This window comes from Euleptes europaea, chromosome 10 (assembly GCF_029931775.1).
Source record: "Euleptes europaea isolate rEulEur1 chromosome 10, rEulEur1.hap1, whole genome shotgun sequence".
Classification (NCBI taxonomy): domain Eukaryota; kingdom Metazoa; phylum Chordata; class Lepidosauria; order Squamata; family Sphaerodactylidae; genus Euleptes; species Euleptes europaea.
Window position 1 is genome coordinate 65,654,176 of NC_079321.1, and position 20,724 is coordinate 65,674,899.

Here is a 20,724-nt window from a genome sequence, read left to right on the forward strand (position 1 = left end):
AACAATAATTAAATTTGTTAGCTTGTCTTGTTAAACTACTAAACGTGAAAAGTGTGTATTAACAGCATTGATTTCAGTATCAGTCAGGGCAGGGACAGTCATTCTAAAACACAATCAATATATTTGCTGACTAACTTCAGTAGACTGACCACAGAATTGGCAGAAATTGCCCCTTGTTCTTTTGTGCAAGCTGTCTCACAAATGGAAAATTAAATAAATAAATAAAACAATGGTTTCTGCCAATTTCCCTTCCCCCTTATTGCAACATCCCATACTACTGTCCCCGTTTCCCCCAAGAGATGACTAGAAATAAAAATAATCTGTAAAGGAAGAATCTTAATATTAATTTGTGGCATTGTCTTTCTTCTCCAGGATATGCTCTAGATCCCTCAGTAGATAATTATGATGTTTCTACCAAATATATTGGATCTGTTGAGGAAGCTGAAAAGAACCAAGGTAGGAAATCAGAGTATGTTGTTTAAATTATCGTCTACATTGTTGTATTTAAAATGTTAAGTTTCTAAATCAAGAAAAATGTCACATAAAATATAAATTTTATTTTTAATATAAGCCTGAGCTTGCTGTGCTTAAGCAGTCAGGGACTTAACAACTGTTACCATCGGACTACGTCTAAGGCTGCAAAATAATAACCACTACTGTAGCTCTGTGGATGCTGTGGCTGTACTCTGAGAGGGATCATTGTTGTCTGCATTGGCATGGGTAGAACCTGCCGCCAGAAGTGGGCAAGAATTGCCTGAAGCTTCACTGTTCAAAAGAGTGGCAAGGGAATAACTCCCAACAGAAAAAACTCTCCATGAAATTGCTTCACATATTAGAAAGTGAAGGTGTACCCTACTTCTCCCACGCACTTCCCATTTACAGTTTGGATGGTGGAAACTGTGGCTGCCATTTTTCTACATAATATCTAGGGATCTGTTTTATTTCAAAATCCAGTTGGTGCTTGTAGCCTTTAAATCATAATAGAGCAACAAAAGAGTCTGTTCTGTCAAAACTTTCTGTCAAAAGTTTTGCATTTATGCCTCACTGCTGTTCAGTGAGGAAGAGCCTTGGAGATAAACGTGTTGTGAGAAATGGTGGCTTAAGAGTTGAGATTTGGCAACAAAACATCAGGGAAAACTCCTGCATCTAGCAAGAAGCCCACCAGATGTAAATGGAGATTGGTTTCATCCAGGGTGACCTATTTGTGCTGTCCAGCTGAGTTCACTGTCTGTCTCCCCCTTAACCCCTGTTTCCTTGCTCTCTCCATGTGTTTGGATTTTTACATCTTGTTACTGCTCATCTGCAGTACTTCTGCAGTACTTCTGCTCATCTGCCTTTACTTCAGGTCCGTGCCTCTTTCCCTTTTTTTCTGCAGTCTTGTTTAGTTGTGTTGTATCCCTGTGGCTATGTTAGTAACATCTGCTAATTGTTTGGAATTCTCGACTTGGGCTCAGTTCCTTTGTTGGAGAATGCAGAAGGAAAGGACAGATCTCTAGGCTGCTGACTGTCCAAATGTGCCAATGGAGCAGAGGGAGCTGATTGATCTATGGGCTGATGATTTCGAAACCTACCATTCGTTCAGCTCTGAGAGCTCCTTGTTGGAAAAGATATATAGGGGCATGTATCTGTCCATGGGGGGAAAGATTCTCCAGACTTCATAAATTCCTTACCAGCTTTCACAGCCTTCTGACAGCCCCAGAGCCATCAAGCGGTTTAAGGCTGGAATGTTATTATTGAAGATTAAATAAAGAAGCATTGTGATTACGGAAATTGTGTCCTTTTTGGATATTTACGAGTATTTTTAAAAGGGAAATAAGTGAGATTCTTAAAGTAAAAATATGCCTGCAAGTATAACTTTCTTTCATTGCTCGTAGGTCTAACAGTGTTTGAAACAGGACAGAAGAAAACAGAAAAAAGGAAGAAATTCAAAGAGAATGATGCATCTAATATTGACGGTTTCTTGGGACCGTGGGCAAAGTACATTGATGAAAAGGATGTTGCCAAACCTTCAGAAGTGAGCATCGCTTGTTTGTTTATTTTCCTTATACGTGTAGTTGTAGCAATACTGATAATTCTTTAAGCACACACAGGGTAGGATCCAAAGAGGCCCTTAAATCTTCAGAGGTTTCTGAATTTTCCTTCCGGCTACAGCCCCTTAAGCTACATTGATTGTTGCCTTGGAGGGTCCCCCAACCTCATAAGTGGCAGGGTGCAAGTGATACAGTGAGAAAGCTTCATCCTCAGAACTAGATTATTTGTCTCAGGCCCAAGTCATAACAAAATGGAATACATTTCAACCATAAAAGAAAAGTATAAAACATAAATCATACTGATATGTATTCGATCATCTTTAGACTCTGCAGCACAGGGCTTTCCCCTCCTATTGCCCTGCTGAAATTTTGTCCCTTGTGGTTAAGTGGGCACTCAGGAACAGCGTAGAGTCTACAGTGGATAGGGAGAATCTGCAGAAATCCCCACCCTTCTCATCAGTGAAGGGAGAGGCCATTCTGTTGAAGGAACTACATGATTGGAGACAAGCCTCAATTTTTTTAAGGTCAGATCCATAAAAGGAGGGACATAAAATCAATAAGGCATCAGCTCTCCTAGAAACATCCTGTGATGTGCTCAGGTGCAGATTTTTCACACTGTCTTACAGCAGCCTAAGCAAGAGAGACAAATTTTTCAGTAACGGATTTATCACTATCAGTAAACAAAAAAATCCGTCTTATTATTGAACCCATCGGCAGTCTTTTCCTTGCAATATTTTGATCTCCTTCCATAGAGGACATAGTAACAAATAGTGCTATCAATCTTTCACTAAGCTTTCTCAAGAAATGTCTCAGGGTGAAAGTTTTTTTCCCCTCTATGTCACTCAAGACTGTAATGTTCCAAAAACAAAATGTTAAAACTCTTGTTTGGGATACAATAAAAGATCTGATAGGACGCTTCCAGCTGCATGGGAAAAAAATTAAATAAGCACCATAGTGCTGACTTTACTGAAGAAAGCTTTGCTAAATCAGATGTACATAATTTTTATTTATTAAAATATGTGTTTTCAGACTTTTGCCAAAGCTCCAAAGGAGCAGAATACATATTTAGAAAATCAAAAAATGGTTTGCAATTTAAAAAAAAAAACACCGGCACACACATTGAGACACAATGATAATAATATTACATTGGGATCTGGGGTACAGTGCTTCAGTGGCTGTGTCCTTTCTCCATGGTTGGGGACAGAGGGTAGCGCTTGGGGAGAAGGTATCACTGCAGAGCCCTTTGGTGTGAGGTTCCGCATGGAGTGATCCTCTGCCCTATGTTTAAAATCTGTATGCACCCCCTTGCCCAGCTAGTCCGGAGTTTTGGGCTGGGCTGTAACCAGTATGCTGACGTTACCCAGTTTTACCTGTTGATGTGGACGGCCAGCTGGATACCAGCCTGGACACAATGGCCAGGTGCTTGGAGGCTGTGATGAAATGGTTGAAACAGAGCCGACTGAAACGAAATCCATTGAAGGCGGAGGTCCTGTGGATGGGTCGGGGTGGATTGAAGGTGGTACGCTAGCTCCCGGCTCTTGATGGCGTGCAATTGACACCTTCGCCCAAGGTCGAGAGGCTGGGTGTGATTCTGGATGCCTCCTTATCAATGGAGGTACAGGTCACAGCCAAAGCCAAGGCAGCCTTTTACCAACTCTATGATAAACAAGCAATGATGGATAATTGGATGTTCTATGTGTATTGATAAATTAATTTTCTGGCTTTTGATATGCATTTAGCTTTCTCTGTGATCTGTGGGACTTACTTTGTGAAAAGGTGACTTAATAGTTTGCCACGGTATTTTGTGTTAAATTGTTTTAAAGAACCTTTTCTAAAGATAACAAAAGTATTATTTTAAGAAGCTAGTTCAGTGAAGCATGCCACTTTAGATTTCTCTGTAGAACAAAAATAGTAAAACTTAAAAATTTGGCTACTTAGGAAGAACAGAGGGAACTAGATGAAATAACAGCAAAGAGACAGAAGAAAGGCAAGCATGAAGATGATAAACCTGGAGAAGAAAAGACTATTCTGCATGGTAAGTGCCATCTTCAGCAGTCCAGTTACACTTTCTTGATCTATTTTCAAATGTTTGATCATTTAGGAAAAATATTGTGTATTTTGGCTTTTGTACTGTGCCAGAACGTCTTACAGAATACCATGTAGAAAGATGACAAAAAGGAAGACAGAGAAACCGCCTGGTTTGTTGTTTCTGGTAACACAGGAAAGAATTTGAAGATGCAGTTAAATTTAGAGGGTAGGCAGATTGTACTATTGGGAACACTGTGGAAATATCATTTTCTTGTGTATTCGTTACAAATGTCATTTCCTAGTATTTTAATTTGGCAGCCTCCTTTGGTTAGTCATTTCTATCACATAAAACTAAACATCTCAGATTTTTACTTCCATGCACTTCTTGATCACCTTCTTATATAAATAATTCTCTTCTGATTTCCAACAGTAAAGGTTTGTAGCAAAAAAAATTGTTGCCTCTATAAAAGCTTGAAATTGTAGGCATCTTATGATTTCAATGCAGTTCAGCCATCAGGAAGAAGAGCTGTGTTGCTGTTCCCTGCCCAAACATCTTTGGATTTTTTTCTGTGTCATGCTTCTCTGTCTCTTTTCACTTTACCATGTTGGTCTAGCATTGTCGTGAGATTCATACATTCAGTGGGACTGTTTAATTTTCATACTCCAGGGAGTATTAATTAATTTTAATACCCCTCCAATTACAAATAAAACTTTGAGTTAAGTGTAGTTTGTGGTGTTAGTTTTGCCATTAGACAGGATTTTTCATCCTTAGAGACACATGCATACTCTCATTGCAAAGAGTCTCACTAGCATGCAACTTTTTTGTTTTTCATTGCAATCAAAATCAAAGCCAGATGGGCCATCCATTTCTGAAGGGGCGGTAGATAGGTTGTGGCTGGGAGTGACGCAGCTGTGCCGCCTCCTCAGAGCCTTCCTCACTGGAAAATACCCAAAATAAAGGAATTAAAAAAATAGAAACCCATGAAACTTCTCCATAGAGCTACACAGGGCAACACTGCAGCTTGGAGGGTCATTCCCAGGCTGGAAGGGGTTTGGGAGCTGACTAACGTCTGCTCCGCTCCTGTGAATGCCCCCCCAACACTGGCATGGAAACTTCCGGGATTTCATTGCTGGCGTGGCAGCGCTGGTGGCTGAGGTCTGTGCTGCTGCGTCACTCCCTGGAGCCAGCATAAGTGCCCCTAGGATAGCGTCCATACCACTTATCATGGTACAAAGTGGCCTGGACCCCGGTGTGGAGTCACACCAGGGCCTATGGCGCTTTGGGGGGGCCCTTCAGGATTGCACAGTTAATGTCAGACTTCTTGCTACAGAGTTGGATGTTTTATGCATGAGCACACAGCCTCAGCCATATTTGGCCTGTGGAGGATGGGGGCAAAAAGCCAGTCAGAGTTTAATACGCTAGTAATGAGATGTGTTTAGAAGGTAGATGGTCTAATATTTACATTGGGTTGTATTTTAGAGAAAATCTTACAGAATTTTACATTTTTTGTCTGACTTCTTTCTCAGTCAAAGAGATGTATGACTACCAAGGGAGGTCCTACCTTCATGTCCCTCAGGATGTTGGAGTTAACCTGCGTTCAGCTGTGCCCCCTGAGAAATGTTACCTTCCTAAGAAACAGATCCATGTGTGGTCTGGGCATACAAAGGTAACATATGGTTAAAACTAAGTTTTCCCTGCTTTGTGTATGGTGTGTACTCTGCCTAACTTGATTCTTTCATTATAACAATGGATCCAGCCCCTCCAAAACTTTCTAGTGTTTCAGCACATGTCCTTGTACAAATTTCATCATTGCATCTACCGCTTTAATTACTGGGTGAGACATACTCAGGACTGTGTGTTTTCATTTGTATGACATTACATTTGAGCTGATGGGTCATTTAATTGGTATTGGGATTTCTGTGTGAGTGGTATTAGGAACTGTGTTGCATGACATTGTGCAATATTACGGTTTCTAAAGCTTCCCCATCTGATTAAGTTTTCTAAATGAGAACAGGTACTTTGAACAAGTTTTAGCCCCTATTTCTACCTTATCTCTGCTCCAGTTCTAAATATTTATCAATATAAGCTGCTCTCAAAGCCATTGGCATTGGTCCAGAAACCCAGTATAGAAGGGCAATCCATACACAACAGTCTGTGGTGTTAGCTTAGCTTTTCATTCTATCATAAGATTTCTGAAGTTAGAATTTATTATTCCTCCTTTTTTATTTACTGGAACAGTCCTCAGGGTAGCTACACAATCATAGCTGTCCTGGTGCCATTAGCCACACATTGGTGTGAGTCTGTTAATAATGTGTGAAAACCTTTTGCTATATTCAGAACTTTAAATATTTAGTTTCACAGCCTATGTAGGGCATCATTCCTTTTTCCATTGTATGACTTAAGTAAACAAAAAAAGTCCTTCACTGGGTTTTAAGTTGTTTGCACCTCATCTAATCAGCATTTCAACTCATGGCACCACCAGTAGAATCACCTGGTATTTAATCCTGAGGTATTTTATGTATGGGCTATAAATCACTATCAAGAGTTCCTGTTAGGGAATTGAACTAGTGAACATTACATGTGTCTCATCATTCTTTCACAGAGTAATGTGTTTTGCTTTGGAAGCACTCACTATATGATTTATAGACTCATAAGTCTATTTTTGCAATGCTTTAAATTGTAAATATTTCTTTGAGACTTTCTCAGGGGACTCTGAGAAATTCTGTGGTGACTGCCAAGACACTGTCATATTTTTCCAGGAACCAATATTCCTCAACACTTGTTGTTATACTGGTCAATTTGGATCCATTGTCAAGTGTGCTTTCATATAATATTTCATATAATATTACCTTCAGTCTGTTAACAGAATTGAGCTAACCTAAAGCCACAGACAAAGTTATAGAGTTCTGGGGGTGGTTTTTGTTCGGTTAGATTTGGGATACCTGCTTGGTAGTATCTCCAGCTGTTCCTGGATGTTCCGTGAAGCAAATTATCCTGTAACTAACTCCTGTTCTTAACCAGCTTGTTCTTAAAAAGCAGGATGAAAGCAAACGCAGTATCAGAACACTAGCAAGGAATAGAGTTCAGCCCTTTAAAATGATGATCATATAGTCATTCTTAATCCACATGCTGTTCTCCCTAGGCAGGTGCAACACAGTTTGTTGTATTCTTCTTTATAGTTGCAATAGTATCAGCAATTGCCATATGTGAACTGAGCTTATAGCAATTGTGGTTGCGCACCCAGGATTAATTTTCAGCTGAATTGGCAGGCATCCACAAATGATAGAATTCTTTTATAGAACTTTATAGAAACCCGTTGGGAAATGGAAATGTCATAGTCACTCCATTCTGTTTCACTTTTTTTTAAAAGGGTGTCAGTGCTGTCAGGCTGTTTCCTCTTTCGGGCCACCTGTTGCTGTCTTGTTCGATGGACTGCAAAATGAAGGTAAACTCCTGTGACGTATTACAGTCACTGCTTACAGATGCCACAATAATTTTTGGGTATACTCTCTCCTTTAACTCCTTTATTTTGAGACAAGTTCAATTGTTGGCTTTGTGTTGTGCTGGAATGATGTATAGGGTTATCCTGGAAAGCATCTCATTTTCACAACTCATATTTTGGTGTTTGTTATGAAACGTGTGTGTAAGTGCCGTCAAGTTGCTTCCAACTTGCGCATGCTTCCCGTTCATGTCAACTTAGTAGTATCAATCTGTTCTTTACGTGGTCTTTAAACTCTTGAGGAATGCTGTTTAGATTGTATTTTGGCATTATGAATGTTTTGGTGTTTTCCCCCCAGCTTTATTCCAATTTTTGAGATTAACAATTCATGGTCTGTACCGCAATCAGCTCCTGGTCTTGTTTTAGCAGACAGAATAGAATTTCTCCATCTTCTGCTTCTGATAATGTAATCTATTTGATTTCTTTATTGGCCATCTAGTGATGACCAGATGTAAACAATTGTCTGTTCAGTTGCCTGAAATGTGTTCACAATGAACAACATGTTATCTTCATAGAGTCACTCTCCTGCTTCATTTTGTGCTCCTAGCCCAAGTGTATAAAAACATAGATATAGTGAGCATTACAGAAACCTGGTGGAGGGGAGAGAACCAGTGGGATACAGTCATCCCTGGTTACAAACTATAGAAATGACAGGGAAGGGTGTATTGGAGGGGGTGCTGCTATGTATATCAAGGAAGGCATAGTGTCTAATAAGATAGAGACCATAAAAAGGGCAGACTCGTCCACAGAATCCTTATGGGTGACGATTCCGGGCCCCAAAGGAGATTTAGTACTGGGGATGTTCTATCGGCCTCCTGACCAAATGGCTCAGGGTGATCTTGAGATGGAGAATGAAATTAGGGAAGCATGTAAAGGTAATGAAGTAGTAATAATGAGAGACTTCAACTTCCCTCATCTTGATTGGATAAATGTATGCTCCAGTCAAGCCAAAGAGATAAAATTTTTAGACATCCTAAATGACTGTGCCCTCGAACAGTTGGTCATAGACCCAACCAGAGGGGAGGCGATCCTGGATTTAATACTCTGTGGTGCTGCCAGTGATTTAGTGCGGGATGTGGATGTAGTTGAGCCAGTTGGCAATAGTGATCACAATGGCATCAGATTTAATTTATAAGCAAGTGGGAAAGTGACTGGGAAATCTCACACAATTACCTTTGACTTTAAAAGGGTGGGGTTAGTTGGTAAGATGTCTTGACCAGCCCATACTTAATTGTTTTTAAATACTTGGTACTAGGATCCTCAGACTGTGTGGCCATTATCTGAGATTGCATGCAGTGGAGGATGATGGGAGATAGGCAGAAGAAGAAATGGCAGCAGCATTTCCATTGCTGTATACTCTACTGCATTTCTGTCGTTTATGCAGAACTCCCAAGATACACTTCTAAAGCACTACTCTTGTGTGAATTTGTCACCTTTCTCCTTGAGAGCCAGTGTTGTATAGCGGTTAGAGTGTCAGACTAAGGTCTCGGAGACACAGATTCAAATCCCCATTCTGCCACGAAAGCTTGCTGGATAACCTAGGGCTAATCACACATTCTCAGCCTAACCTAACTCACAGAGTTGTTGTGAGAATAAAATGGGGGAGTAGAGAATAATGTGAAGAGAGCCAATGTGGTGTAGTGGTTAAGAGCGGCAGACTCTAATCTGGAGAACCAGGTTCAATTCCCCATTTCTCCACACGAAGCCTGCTGGGTGACCTTGTGCCAGTCACAATTCCCTCAGAACTCTTTCAGCCCACACAGAGGCAGGTAATGGCAAACCACCTCTGAACATCTCTTGCCTTGAAAACCCTACAGGATCGCCATAAATCAGCTGTGACTTGACAGCAAAAACAACGACAACAAAGAGGATAATGTAAGCTGCATTGGGTCCCCACTGGGGAGAAAGGTGGGGGTATAAATGAAGTAATAAATAAAGTCTCGTAGTATAACATTGTGCATCCCACAGCTTCTGATACACTGAGAACTCAATCCTGATTTCTTAAAATTTATGAACTGAGTGAGTCTTATAGCTATTGCCTTTCCATATATTGATGTGTCGTCCTTCTGCATTTAGGTGGGGAGAGTAAGGTGGTTTAGTTCTTTGTTAGCTTTTAATGCTGCTGAGATGAACATGGATTGGAAACTATGTGGTAAACATCTGCTTCTGAATATATTTTTGTTTGGAATTAATCCCGTAAATTGTTTGTACAATTACACATTTAAATAAAGGCTTGTTGCTAATCATTTTTGTTTTTTTCTCAGCTCTGGGAAGTATATGGTGAACGAAGATGCTTACGAACATTCATCGGTAATATCTTCTAATAACCTTAAATAGAAGGAAATTTTCTTTGCTTCAAATGTTAGTTGAGTGACCTCATTTAATGATGGGCGCAAACTTAAATTTGTGCCTCAAGTGAATCATCTAGAGTACATCTTAGAGTAAGGACTGATGGTAGCTGAAAGCCCTGTGTGCCTATGAAATTCAGACAGAATTGGTACAGTGCAGTACGCTGTTAAGCACCCTTGTATCTGAGGAGGAAAAGTGCAATAAAAATGTGTTTAAATGAGAGCTGTATTTCACTCATAGGTTACATAATTTATCTCAGGCTTTGGAACTGTACATCAGAATATTCTGTGAATGTATCATATAGTTATTCAGATTCCATACCCAAATTAAGTAAGTTGTTAAAATTTTAGTACAGTTGCTATTGGTGATAGCATATCTACTGTAAGTGGTGACTGACTATACAACAGTAATATCGTTCTTAATTGTATTGACTAACTATAGTGCATAATTTTATTGCATTGAAATAAGAATAGAACTGAAGCAATGGGAGGGGGGATTCATAGCAACAAATGTTGTCTGAGTGTCAGTGGGGGGAGGTTCTACCATTTAGCCATAGGTTTTTCTTCCTCCACAGAATGTAGAAGTTTAATGCTAGAACATTGTCTAAGGAGATGCTTGGCAATCCTACTCAGCTTCTTTATTTTCTTGACTGATCTGAAACTCCTTGAAACATTTTCCAAGCTAGGGGTTATTGTGAAGCACCAGCAACCCTTCAAACACTATGTTTCGTGCTGTTGAATTTCTTCTGTGGAAAAATCTCTTCATGAAAGCTCTGAGAAATAATAAAAAGTCAGATTTTCTTCCTTATAACCAAGGGCATTTAAAGGTGGTAATGTGATATTTTTAGATGTGTGAACTATTTTGCTGTCCTTGGTGCCACCCTCTTCCCCCTCCCCCCGGCAGTAGTGCCTCCTTTTGAAGTGGAAGCCCTTCTTCAACTGTAGACTAAATGAATGCACATTAAGCAGTTGTGGAAGTGGCCTTTCACCTCAGGTTTCTAGGACACAAAGAACCTGCAGAGCGGAAAAATTGCTGCTCAAAATAGAACTTCTGTAGCATTTCTTCACAGTCATATTTTTACAGCTTCCTGTAATGAGAATTTTTTTAGCCTCCATAAGCACATCCACTGCTGAATCAAGAGCTTCTTGTGCAAAAAGGTGATACCTGTGATGCTGCCAGTGCTGGGTTGGAAACTGTGCTCTCAGCATTAAACAAACTGTTCCTGCTCTCCATTAATCCATCCCTCATTTCTCCTCTCCAAAATGTGCCTTGGGCTTTATATTACAGGCCACAGACAAGGTGCTTCCACTTTTCTTCTCATACTTCTGTTTCATTCTGTAGGACACAGTAAAGCTGTTCGAGATATATGCTTCAATAATGCTGGGAGCCAGTTTCTCAGTGCTGCATATGACCGGTATCTTAAACTCTGGGATACTGAAACAGGTAAATGTACCTTCATTTTGTAAATGGCAAAAACTATAGCTGTGGAATTGCAAAATCTTACCCTGTAGATCATGGGTGAGCAGAAGATCTCAGGAGTGACCGTTCATTCTCCAAGCAATTTAAAGGTCACTACTGGGGTTGCAGAGCATTAAAAACCAAAATGGAAAAACTCTCCTGTCTGACTGGGAGCAGAAGCGTCATACATTCCAAGCAGACTAGTTGGTTTCAGTTGGTAGTTCAATAACCATAGGTTAAACTTGCGGTGTTTGTATGTGGCCACAGACTCCCCCAAAATGTCTCAAAATAATGAAAAAAGCTTTTTTTTGTGAGTAGATACTTTGTATTTGTGAGTTTTTATCTTGTCACATAATTCCATAAATCCTCAGGGCAGTTTCCATCATAGAAAGTAAGCTTGAACAGCTCTGCAGAGCTAAATGTGTTGAATGTCACGCAGTCTTTATTACAGCCCACAGGCCATTGTGAAGAAGAGTAAAACAGATATAAATACTAATATAAAATTATCTACATAGACTCTCACCATACATCATTCATCCTAATATATCTAACAGTTTAAAGGTTAGTAGAAAAGGGCAAGAGTCCAGTAGCACCTTAAAGACTAACAAAAATATTTTCTGATAGGGTATGAGCTTAAAGGTTAGCATCTGAGTAAATTATACACTGGACTTTATCTTAGCCTATATTTTCATTCCAGAGTACTTTGCCACAGATCAGTAGATTTTGATCAACCCCTGCCAATAAGACTTTGAAAGTCGTCTGCTCAGATAACAGGTTTTTATATCAGCCAACACAGGTTCCAGTAAATCCAAGCGTGCCTGTACATAGAATCTACAGTAGAAAAGTATGTGACCCAATGTCTCAGTCAGGTTAACAGAGCAAGGACAAAATCTACTATTAGATGGAATATTTTTGTATCTTCTTGACGAGTGCAGATAGAAGCACGTTAAATCTAGCCAGCATAAGCACATGGCAATATCTTGGAACTCCTAATATAGATGAGTAACTTGCATGTTGATGTGGGATCATTGGAGCTAAGTTAAATAGAAGGGGAGAGCACACACCGGGATCTTTAGACAGTGTTTCTTAGAAATCAATATTCTTTATGTGGTCATTAACGCTAACCTAGCTTTACTTAACTCCATGATTTTTTAAAGGGGACCAAAAGTGGTCAATTTCTCATCTATTGGGTTAAGCCAAGTTGGAGTATAAAGATCAGTCATTAGGCTGTAAGGAAAATTGATAACTGATGAACAAAAGTTGGATTCTAAATCTAAAGGCTGCTAGCCGGGCTAGATTTGTAAGTAATGTAAGACCAGTTTGTAATCTAAGGGCCATAGAGTGTTCGGATGTGTTGAAAAGTGTCCCAGTTTGTTATTTGTCTTTTTCTTTAGGACAGTGTATTTCAAGGTTCACCAACAGAAAGGTTCCTTATTGTGTCAAGTTCAATCCGGATGAAGATAAGCAAAACCTTTTTGTGGCAGGGATGTCAGATAAGAAAATAGTTCAGGTAAGTCAGACATTTCATCATCTTTATGTAATTTTGTTTAATGAAAAATAAATTATTTTGCCATTGTACTAGAATGCCTTCGTGACATTTAAAATAATCGTAGGCTGTTTCCTCTAGCACTAGAAATCTGGGCTCAAATAATTGTTCTTCTATGGCAAAAAAAATTAGAAAGCTATGCATGAGAAGGGCAAGAAGGGTTGCGTCAGTTTTTGGCTCTCGTGGCCCTTTCTTACATGCCCAGGGTAATGCCCATCGCCACTTTGGGGTCAGGAAGCAATTTTCCTCCAGGCCAGATTGGCCAGGGATCCTGAAGGGGTTTGTTTTTTGCCATCTTCTGGGCATGGATTAGGGGTTCCTGGGGTTGTGAGGGCGGGAGGTAGTTGTGAATTTCCTGCATTGTGCAGGGAGTTGGACTAGATGACCCTGGTGGACCCTTCCCACTCTATGATTCTATGTCAGTTGCATATTGCTGTGTGAGGAATATCCAGATTTATATTGTTCTGCTTATCTTACAGTGGGATGTTCGAAGTGGAGAAATCGTACAGGAGTATGATAGGCATTTAGGAGCTGTCAACACCATTGTGTTTGTGGATGAGAACAGACGATTTGTCAGTACATCTGATGACAAGAGTTTAAGAGTTTGGGAATGGTAAGTGGAGCTCTGTGCCTAAGATTGGATAGGTGGATGGATAAAATTGCCTAATTTTAATTGGGGTAGTGGAATGTATTGCTCTTTTATTCACTTTCTCCCCCTTGCTATGTTCATGATGCCATATAGATATACATTTGGTTTAGACTGCTGTCTTGTGAGTTTGTCAAACAAATGTGCATACAGTGATTACTTGCCTTTTGTGTCTTCAAAGCTAGTGCAGATGTAGCAGCTAAGCATTCAGTTTAAGAGTGACTAGATCACATTCTATCCTCCCCTTCCCTGCACACGTTCAACCACATCCACATACGTACTCAGCCTTGTACCCTGATTGGGCTTGTATTTGATGTTAGGTGGTTTTGGTTGGAGTAAGCTTATAACCAGGGTTAACAGTCATCCTATGTGTCATGCCCGGCTGCAGAAGGGAGAGAAAGGGGGCTTGCAGTGCCGCTGCTCACTCCCTAAACCATCACCTCTGTGTAAGCCCTAAGATGAAATCTGGCACGAGTTCTGGTGTTCAGAGGTGGCGAAAAGTATGGAGTACGTGTTCCAGTGTCAAATTAGGTCCAAACAATGGGATCAGTCAACAGTGAGTGCCAAGACACAAAAAGGCCAAGTTGCTTTCATTTGCAGGGCAGAAACAGGAACGTCGATAACATTTCTGGGGGTCAGATCTCTTGGGAAAAAATTGAACCATTGCATTAAGTTACTGTCTTGTTTGGCTATTGACACGAGGAAAGAGCACCACCTGCTGGCTCATTATCCCAGTTAATGACCTCTGTTTAACATGTGAGCTCTTGCTGTAGGATGAGGAGTAAACAGACATGCAATTTACAATAATTAGTCATTGTGACATCATTGGAATGATGTTCTTGGAAAGAGAGTGCTATAAATCAGAAAGACATGATGTTTTTGTAACTGGGAAAGGCATCAGTTGAGCATGCTACTGATGCAGTTTAATGGGGGGGGGGGGACTTTTTCCCGTATGTGTTATAGCCTATAAAAGAAATTCATGCCTGTGTTTGCTAAGGGCTGGTAGAATTCTGCTTAAAAATATACTCTATGGAGACTAGTTATAAAGTACAGAATGAAAATAATTGATTTTTTTTTTTTTTGCCATAATAAGCAAACGGTATTGTAAACATTGCAGATTCTTGACATTTTAAAACTGGAGTAATTTTTCAAGTTTCAAGTCTTAAAGCAGGCTAAAACAATTGGAAATAGAGTTTGATTACCTTGGATTTATATGATTGCACGGTTATATGAACAAAATTAAGCCGCAATTAACCTTCATAAAAGCATTTACACTCCATCCAATTTGATGTTAATTTTATATATGTAAATATTATAGCGGTTAATGTAGCTGCATAATGAATGCTTTCTGCATTGTTAAGCCTTCAATGCCACCCACTGAAACTGGTAAGAACATCAAGCCAATATTCTGTGCCAGCAATCACAATCATCGAGAATCTCTAAAGCATTAGTCAACCAAAATGAATGCCTTGAGCAGTATCACAGAATGAATGAGAACTCCAATAGCAAGTCTTTTAATCTGTGCTTTGCAGAGGTATTTGAGCACGCTGAAATCATTTAAGATCCCTTCTACTTGGGGCCAGTCTTCCTCTCTCTAGGTTTCTTTTTCTTGTGTTAACCATGATTCTGGTTGTAGGTATGCTATTTTGCAACATTTAAATGATTATATTAGACAAGTGGAGACCCGCAAGAAACTTGCAGCAGCAGCTGCCCCACTCCCCCCACCTTTGCTTCTTCCCCTCTCCCCCCACTTCTCTCAGCATCTCACCCTTTCTCCCTCTTGCCACCCCTTTTCTTACTCTCTCTCTCCTCCATGCCTATCACTTTCTCTCTTTCTGCCCCCCATCACTTTGTTTTTTTGCCCCCCCCATCACTGGCCCCCCACCTGCTTCTTCTCCCCCTCCCACAGCAGCAATGGTGGCGGCAGCATTCCCAGATGCCCACCTGCTTCCTCCCCCCCACCCCCGCCCGCCAACAGCAGCAGCGCTCCCAGAATCATAACGGATCTCCCAGCAACAGAGATCAGTTCCCCTTAGGGTTGCCACTCCTCCTTTGAGTTCTCCCTCAAAGGCCAAGATAGGCCTGGAAAGGGCTCAGCCCCCTCCCCCTGCTTTTCACAGACAGAAATTGAAGCCTGGAATCTGTGGTCGCCTTCCCTTCCCCTCCTCACATCAGACCTTATGAGGCAGGTGGGGCTGAGAGAGGTCAGAGAGAACTGTGACTAGCCCAAGGTTACCCAGCAGGCTTCATGTGTAGGAGTGGGGAAAACAACCTAGTTCACCGGTTCAGAGTCCACCGCTCTTAACCCCTACACCACGCTGGCTCTCTGTAATGTCTGGAGAAAACCTTTATATTTTCAGTCTTGCAGTTTATAATACAATGAATATGAAACGTATCTTTAATATTTTTACTTAGAGTGGCCTACTGCACTCCCCAGGCTGAGATCCTACCCTGTTTCCAGGAAGAAACCTGAACTCAGTTTGAGACTTGGGGATGCAAATCCTACCCTTACAGTAGGGTGAAAGTCATAAGCAAATCTGGCTGTATTTTTAAAAATTTTGAATGTTACCTTCTTGATCACATAAGTGAGCTGAACAATGATACAGTTATCACTTGCTGTAGGGAGACAGAGCTTTGTACACCCAAGACTGAGGCTGAGTTGAGATTTTTCCCTCCCATAGAAAGTAACAAGTGAACAGAGCCTGAATCAGAGCTGTATTGAATAATCCCTGTGTGATACCTGTATTGATCTTCAAAAAGCAGCAACAAAATTGCTTTGAATTTCACCTTTTCCTGAAAATGTCAGGACACAATACACTGAGAGCCATTTCTCATGTATGCATCACTATCAGATTTTATTTTGTCCCATGCACTTTGAAACTAGATGATGCAGAGGAATAAGAAAATGGTGCTACAACAATGAAAAAATGCTGGTACACACGTATCAGAAGAACTTTTCCTGAGTCTGACATTATGTGGTTTGGTTTTGGGAACTCCCGGATTTTGTTAATGGAGCTAGAGAGCCTCTTTCGGAGGTGATAGTGAGATTTCCAGATGAGGAGGCTAGGTGGATGATGCAGGAGATCCTTTGCCAATTAAGGGTTGTGAGAGGGCAACCAGGGAAGAAGTCAGCACGAGCCAAAAGGCTGGTTGGAGCAGGCAGCAAAGAACTTTGCATGTGAGGCTCTTCTCGCTGCAGAAAAATGGACGCTGTTGAGGCATCTGATCTCACTCTTATATGGTTACTCCAGTCTGTTGATTTCAGTGTGTTTAGGCTGGAGTAACTGCACAGGATTGCACTGTTCATCTACTCACAGCTGTGTTAAACTGAATCTCCTACCCTGTGGATTGCTCCCATTGATTTTAGAGTACAAGATTACATCTAGTTGGCTCATTGCAGTTAGAAGCAAATTTAAAGTTCTGGGTCTCTCACCTCAAAATCTATTGGCACTGGGTTATGTAGCTGCTAGGCAAGCAGTAAAACAAAGAATAATAGATACAGAAAGACAAATGGATCTGGGGCATGTGCCTTTATTTAGAGCACCGGTTAACTTCCAGCTGGGCGTCTTCCACTGTCCCTGGATCTCACTGCAGCTGAGAGTTCTTTTTCTTCAGTTTGTCATCAAAGGGGGTCATCAGAGGGAGGACAGGAAGGGGCCAGAGTGCACCCATCGTCCCTGGATCCAGTTCACTCAGTTCTGCCTCCCCCGGGAGCCAGCTGTGACTTACATGCAGCATAAAAATATAGTGAAGGTTTTACAGCCCTGTTCAGCATTGTTCTGAAATTGATTATCATGTTCTGCTTGTACCTGTTTGTTAGGACTTCTGAAGTAGTTGAGGGCTGGTTAAAAATCCATTCATGGACATGACAGTGGCATATAACCATGTTCAGGGCTGTCTATACCATTGTTCTTTATATTGGAGCACGAGGCAGGGGGAGAGGTGAAAAGAAATGCTTGTTATCTATGACCAAGTTAAATACTAATGGGTTCCTATGCAGAAGGTCTGTCATCTAGACATGGTGCTTTCTACCATCAGTCCTTTAACAGTGGGAAATTTACACAGTTCAATAGTGTTGGCAGCATTTGTCGTTCATCTACGTGTCTTCTTTTACAGGGACATTCCAGTAGATTTCAAGTACATAGCAGAACCAAGTATGCACTCCATGCCAGCAGTGACTTTGTCTCCAAATGGTAAGCTAGGACATGTATCTTGCTAGGCCATTCTTTCTCTGAAATATTATTTAAGTCCTTAATGCTTTATATTTTACATTTGGATGCTCCATATTCAGAGTGTAAATATAGCTGGATAGCTTATGTTTCAGCATACTGCCAGTGAAGTGAGTCTTTACCAAGTACACATACTATAATACACATATGCTTGCTATTGGAAAGGACATTTTAAAATATATTAGCCCCTGCCCTTGTCCAGAGCCCAGGGAAGAGGGGATCTTCTGAATTCTCACTGACTGAGACTTGTAAAATTGCAAGATATCTTAGAAACTCAGTGCAAAGTCAAAGTAAGCACCAGGAGAAGAATAGGGAATTTCCCTGGCATCGCACCAAACCTCCAGCAGGTTCAAAGTGGCATAGATGAATCCTTGCCCCCCTACCCATGTTTGGCTTTGGAGGTGTTTGGAGCACTTTCAAAGATTAATAGGATGTCACATGAAAAATGCTGCCATTCCTCCAAGGTCAAGCACACACTTTGGTTGTCTGCCAAAGCCAGCCGAAATCTGAGCCCCCCATGTAATTTCTTTTGTATGTTTGTGCTTTTCTTCTTAAGTGTTTATGAGCTGTTGTCCTTGATGAAAACATTAGTCTTCAGGAAGAAATTATAAACAGCCACTTTGGATGCTAGAATTTTTTTAGAGGGGTGCAAATGTACAGTTGGTATATGTTTTTGAGTAGAGGGAACAGCACTCTAGTTGTAATATACAGTAAAATGTTGTCCTTATCTGCCTTCTTGTCAGTCAGTCCCATCACAGCATCTTTCTCTGTGTTAGCATCCCTCATCCTCTCTTCATGTTACCAATCTTGAATCCATCATTAACCTTCCTCACCACCCCCTCCTCCTTCCTTTTGTTAACTCTGATTTCCTTCTGTTTGGTAGGTTCTTTGGCACATGCATTTTCAGTGTTACTCACCTCTGCAGTTAATGGATCTAGCTTTTATGTGGTTAGAATTGGTTTCAGCATTAAAGTTGAACCAGCAATGCTAGAAAACCTAGTAGCTTAAGTGATATGGGATTGGGTCAGCAGAGTTCATACATTTTGCTGCATTTGACATCTTTTAGGGGGTGTACATTTAACTATTCAGGATATGGTGAAAATCTGTAGTGATTCTAATAATTAATGAGTCAGAGTTGTAAAAATCTAGTGCAGGAACTTATTTTAAGGAAGCTGACCTCTGCATTGATATCTTTAACAGGAAAATGGTTGGCATGTCAATCGATGGACAATCAGATTTTGATTTTTGGAGCTCAGAACAGATTCCGACTAAATAAAAAGAAAATTTTCAAGGGGCATATGGTGGCAGGCTATGCTTGTCAAGTTGATTTTTCACCTGACATGAGGTATGTTTCTTATAGTTCGTAAGCTTAGTATGTAAAAGTTCACCATTCCCATTCTGGTTTTCAGATCAAGCATTGTACTCTATTACGGGGGTGGGGGGGATTTCTCTGTAAACTGGCCAGTTTGTATACTGGTCAGGTTTTTCTTCAGCAGAACTATTCACTTTGGGAGTGAGTTGGACTTCCTGCCCATGGGACAGGGATGGGGGCTGCAGAGGCAGAGCTCAGATATCCCATGCTTTCCAAACAGTTCCCAACATCAGCAATCAGGTCATGCGCATATCTTGTCTCAGAGAGCACACTACGAATGGATTGAGGCTATTGGATTAACATAATGTACTACCAGAACTGTGTAACAGACTATGTAGATCAGAAAGTAAATGGGGTGGAATTGCTTGGATGCAGGGATCACAGAACTTCCCTTCAGCCCAAAAACCCTTTCTGATCCCAGGAAAATTTATTCCTGAGGCTGCAGGACTGGCATGAACTTATAGCCTCTTGGGTTAAGAGGCTACAGTGGAGAGGAGGAAGGGGGCAAAACAGGTCTCTTCTTCCATCAGTGGAATAGTACTGACAGGTGATTTCTGTTCACTTCCCCTCCCTACTTGAAGCATTCTGACCCACGTGCTTATGGAAAATATGCTTTTACTGAAAATGGGCTTTTGCAGTAGTGGACTTCTGGGCAGGAGGGAGAATGCAAGAAAGGTCCTGATGGATCATGGGAACCTGTGCACTGTTTCTAATATTCAATTTGTTTTCTTCTGCTTTTTATGTTAAAATATACTTACTTTTGGTTTTATAGCCCTTTACTCCCTAAAATAATATTTTAAAATATTGCTTACTTTTTTCTTTTTTTTTGTACAGCTATGTGATATCGGGAGATGCAGATGGAAAACTCAACATCTGGGACTGGAAAACGACAAAACTCTATAGTAGGTTAAAAGCCCACGACAAAGTCTGCATTGGCACAGTGTGGCATCCACACGAAACATCCAAGGTGATCACATGTGGGTGGGATGGCCTCATTAAACTATGGGACTGAAAGCTCTGTGCTAAATTGTGCGCATGCCGTTTTGGAAATGCTCCAACCAAGATTTGGTCAAAAGGTTTCCCTAGTGAGGATTATGTCCTGTAAGGAACTGAAAAAGGCCGCATGAAATGGACTGAAGTGGGAGTTTCTGGATAATGTTTAGCTGTTTAACATGGAATTAAACTGGGATACTTCTCTAGGATTGTTTAAAGAAGCTAAAATAAAGACACAGCACCCTTTGCCCTGTTCTGTAAGTGCACAGTTTGTAAGTGTAGGGTTTTTCATATCAGCATTACATAGTAATGTACCTGTTTATAAATATTACTTGGCAGTATTCTGCAATTTTCCAAGTACATAAGGTGTCGCTGAAATTACATTACATATACCCAAAATTGTTGCTGTATTTAATTGAAAATAGTAGTTGTGTTAAAATGCACACAGAGATATGCATACTTTGTGCAGTTTCACATCTTCAGATTCTGCATGTGGGGAAATTTTCCCCTAAATCCAGCAGCTCTACTTTGATGGGGGGGTCATTATCCAATGAAACATTGATACAGGACAAC

The 20,724-nt window shown here is 40.7% G+C and overlaps 1 protein-coding gene across 1 annotated transcript in view; it reads left to right on the forward strand.

The window, feature by feature from the left end:
- Positions 1 to 20,222, forward strand: part of CDC40 (cell division cycle 40) — a 65,295-nt gene extending 45,073 nt beyond the window's left edge. Inside the window, exons 4-15 of the mRNA XM_056856276.1 lie at positions 373 to 456; positions 1,875 to 2,014; positions 3,969 to 4,065; positions 5,586 to 5,725; positions 7,430 to 7,504; positions 9,823 to 9,868; positions 11,249 to 11,350; positions 12,760 to 12,875; positions 13,391 to 13,524; positions 17,674 to 17,750; positions 18,987 to 19,131; positions 19,993 to 20,222. Coding sequence (XP_056712254.1) covers positions 373 to 456; positions 1,875 to 2,014; positions 3,969 to 4,065; positions 5,586 to 5,725; positions 7,430 to 7,504; positions 9,823 to 9,868; positions 11,249 to 11,350; positions 12,760 to 12,875; positions 13,391 to 13,524; positions 17,674 to 17,750; positions 18,987 to 19,131; positions 19,993 to 20,170 — 1,334 coding nt within the window. The 3' untranslated portion in view covers positions 20,171 to 20,222. The remainder of the gene's footprint in view (positions 1 to 372; positions 457 to 1,874; positions 2,015 to 3,968; positions 4,066 to 5,585; positions 5,726 to 7,429; positions 7,505 to 9,822; positions 9,869 to 11,248; positions 11,351 to 12,759; positions 12,876 to 13,390; positions 13,525 to 17,673; positions 17,751 to 18,986; positions 19,132 to 19,992) is intronic.
- Positions 20,223 to 20,724: the final 502 nt, after the last annotated feature.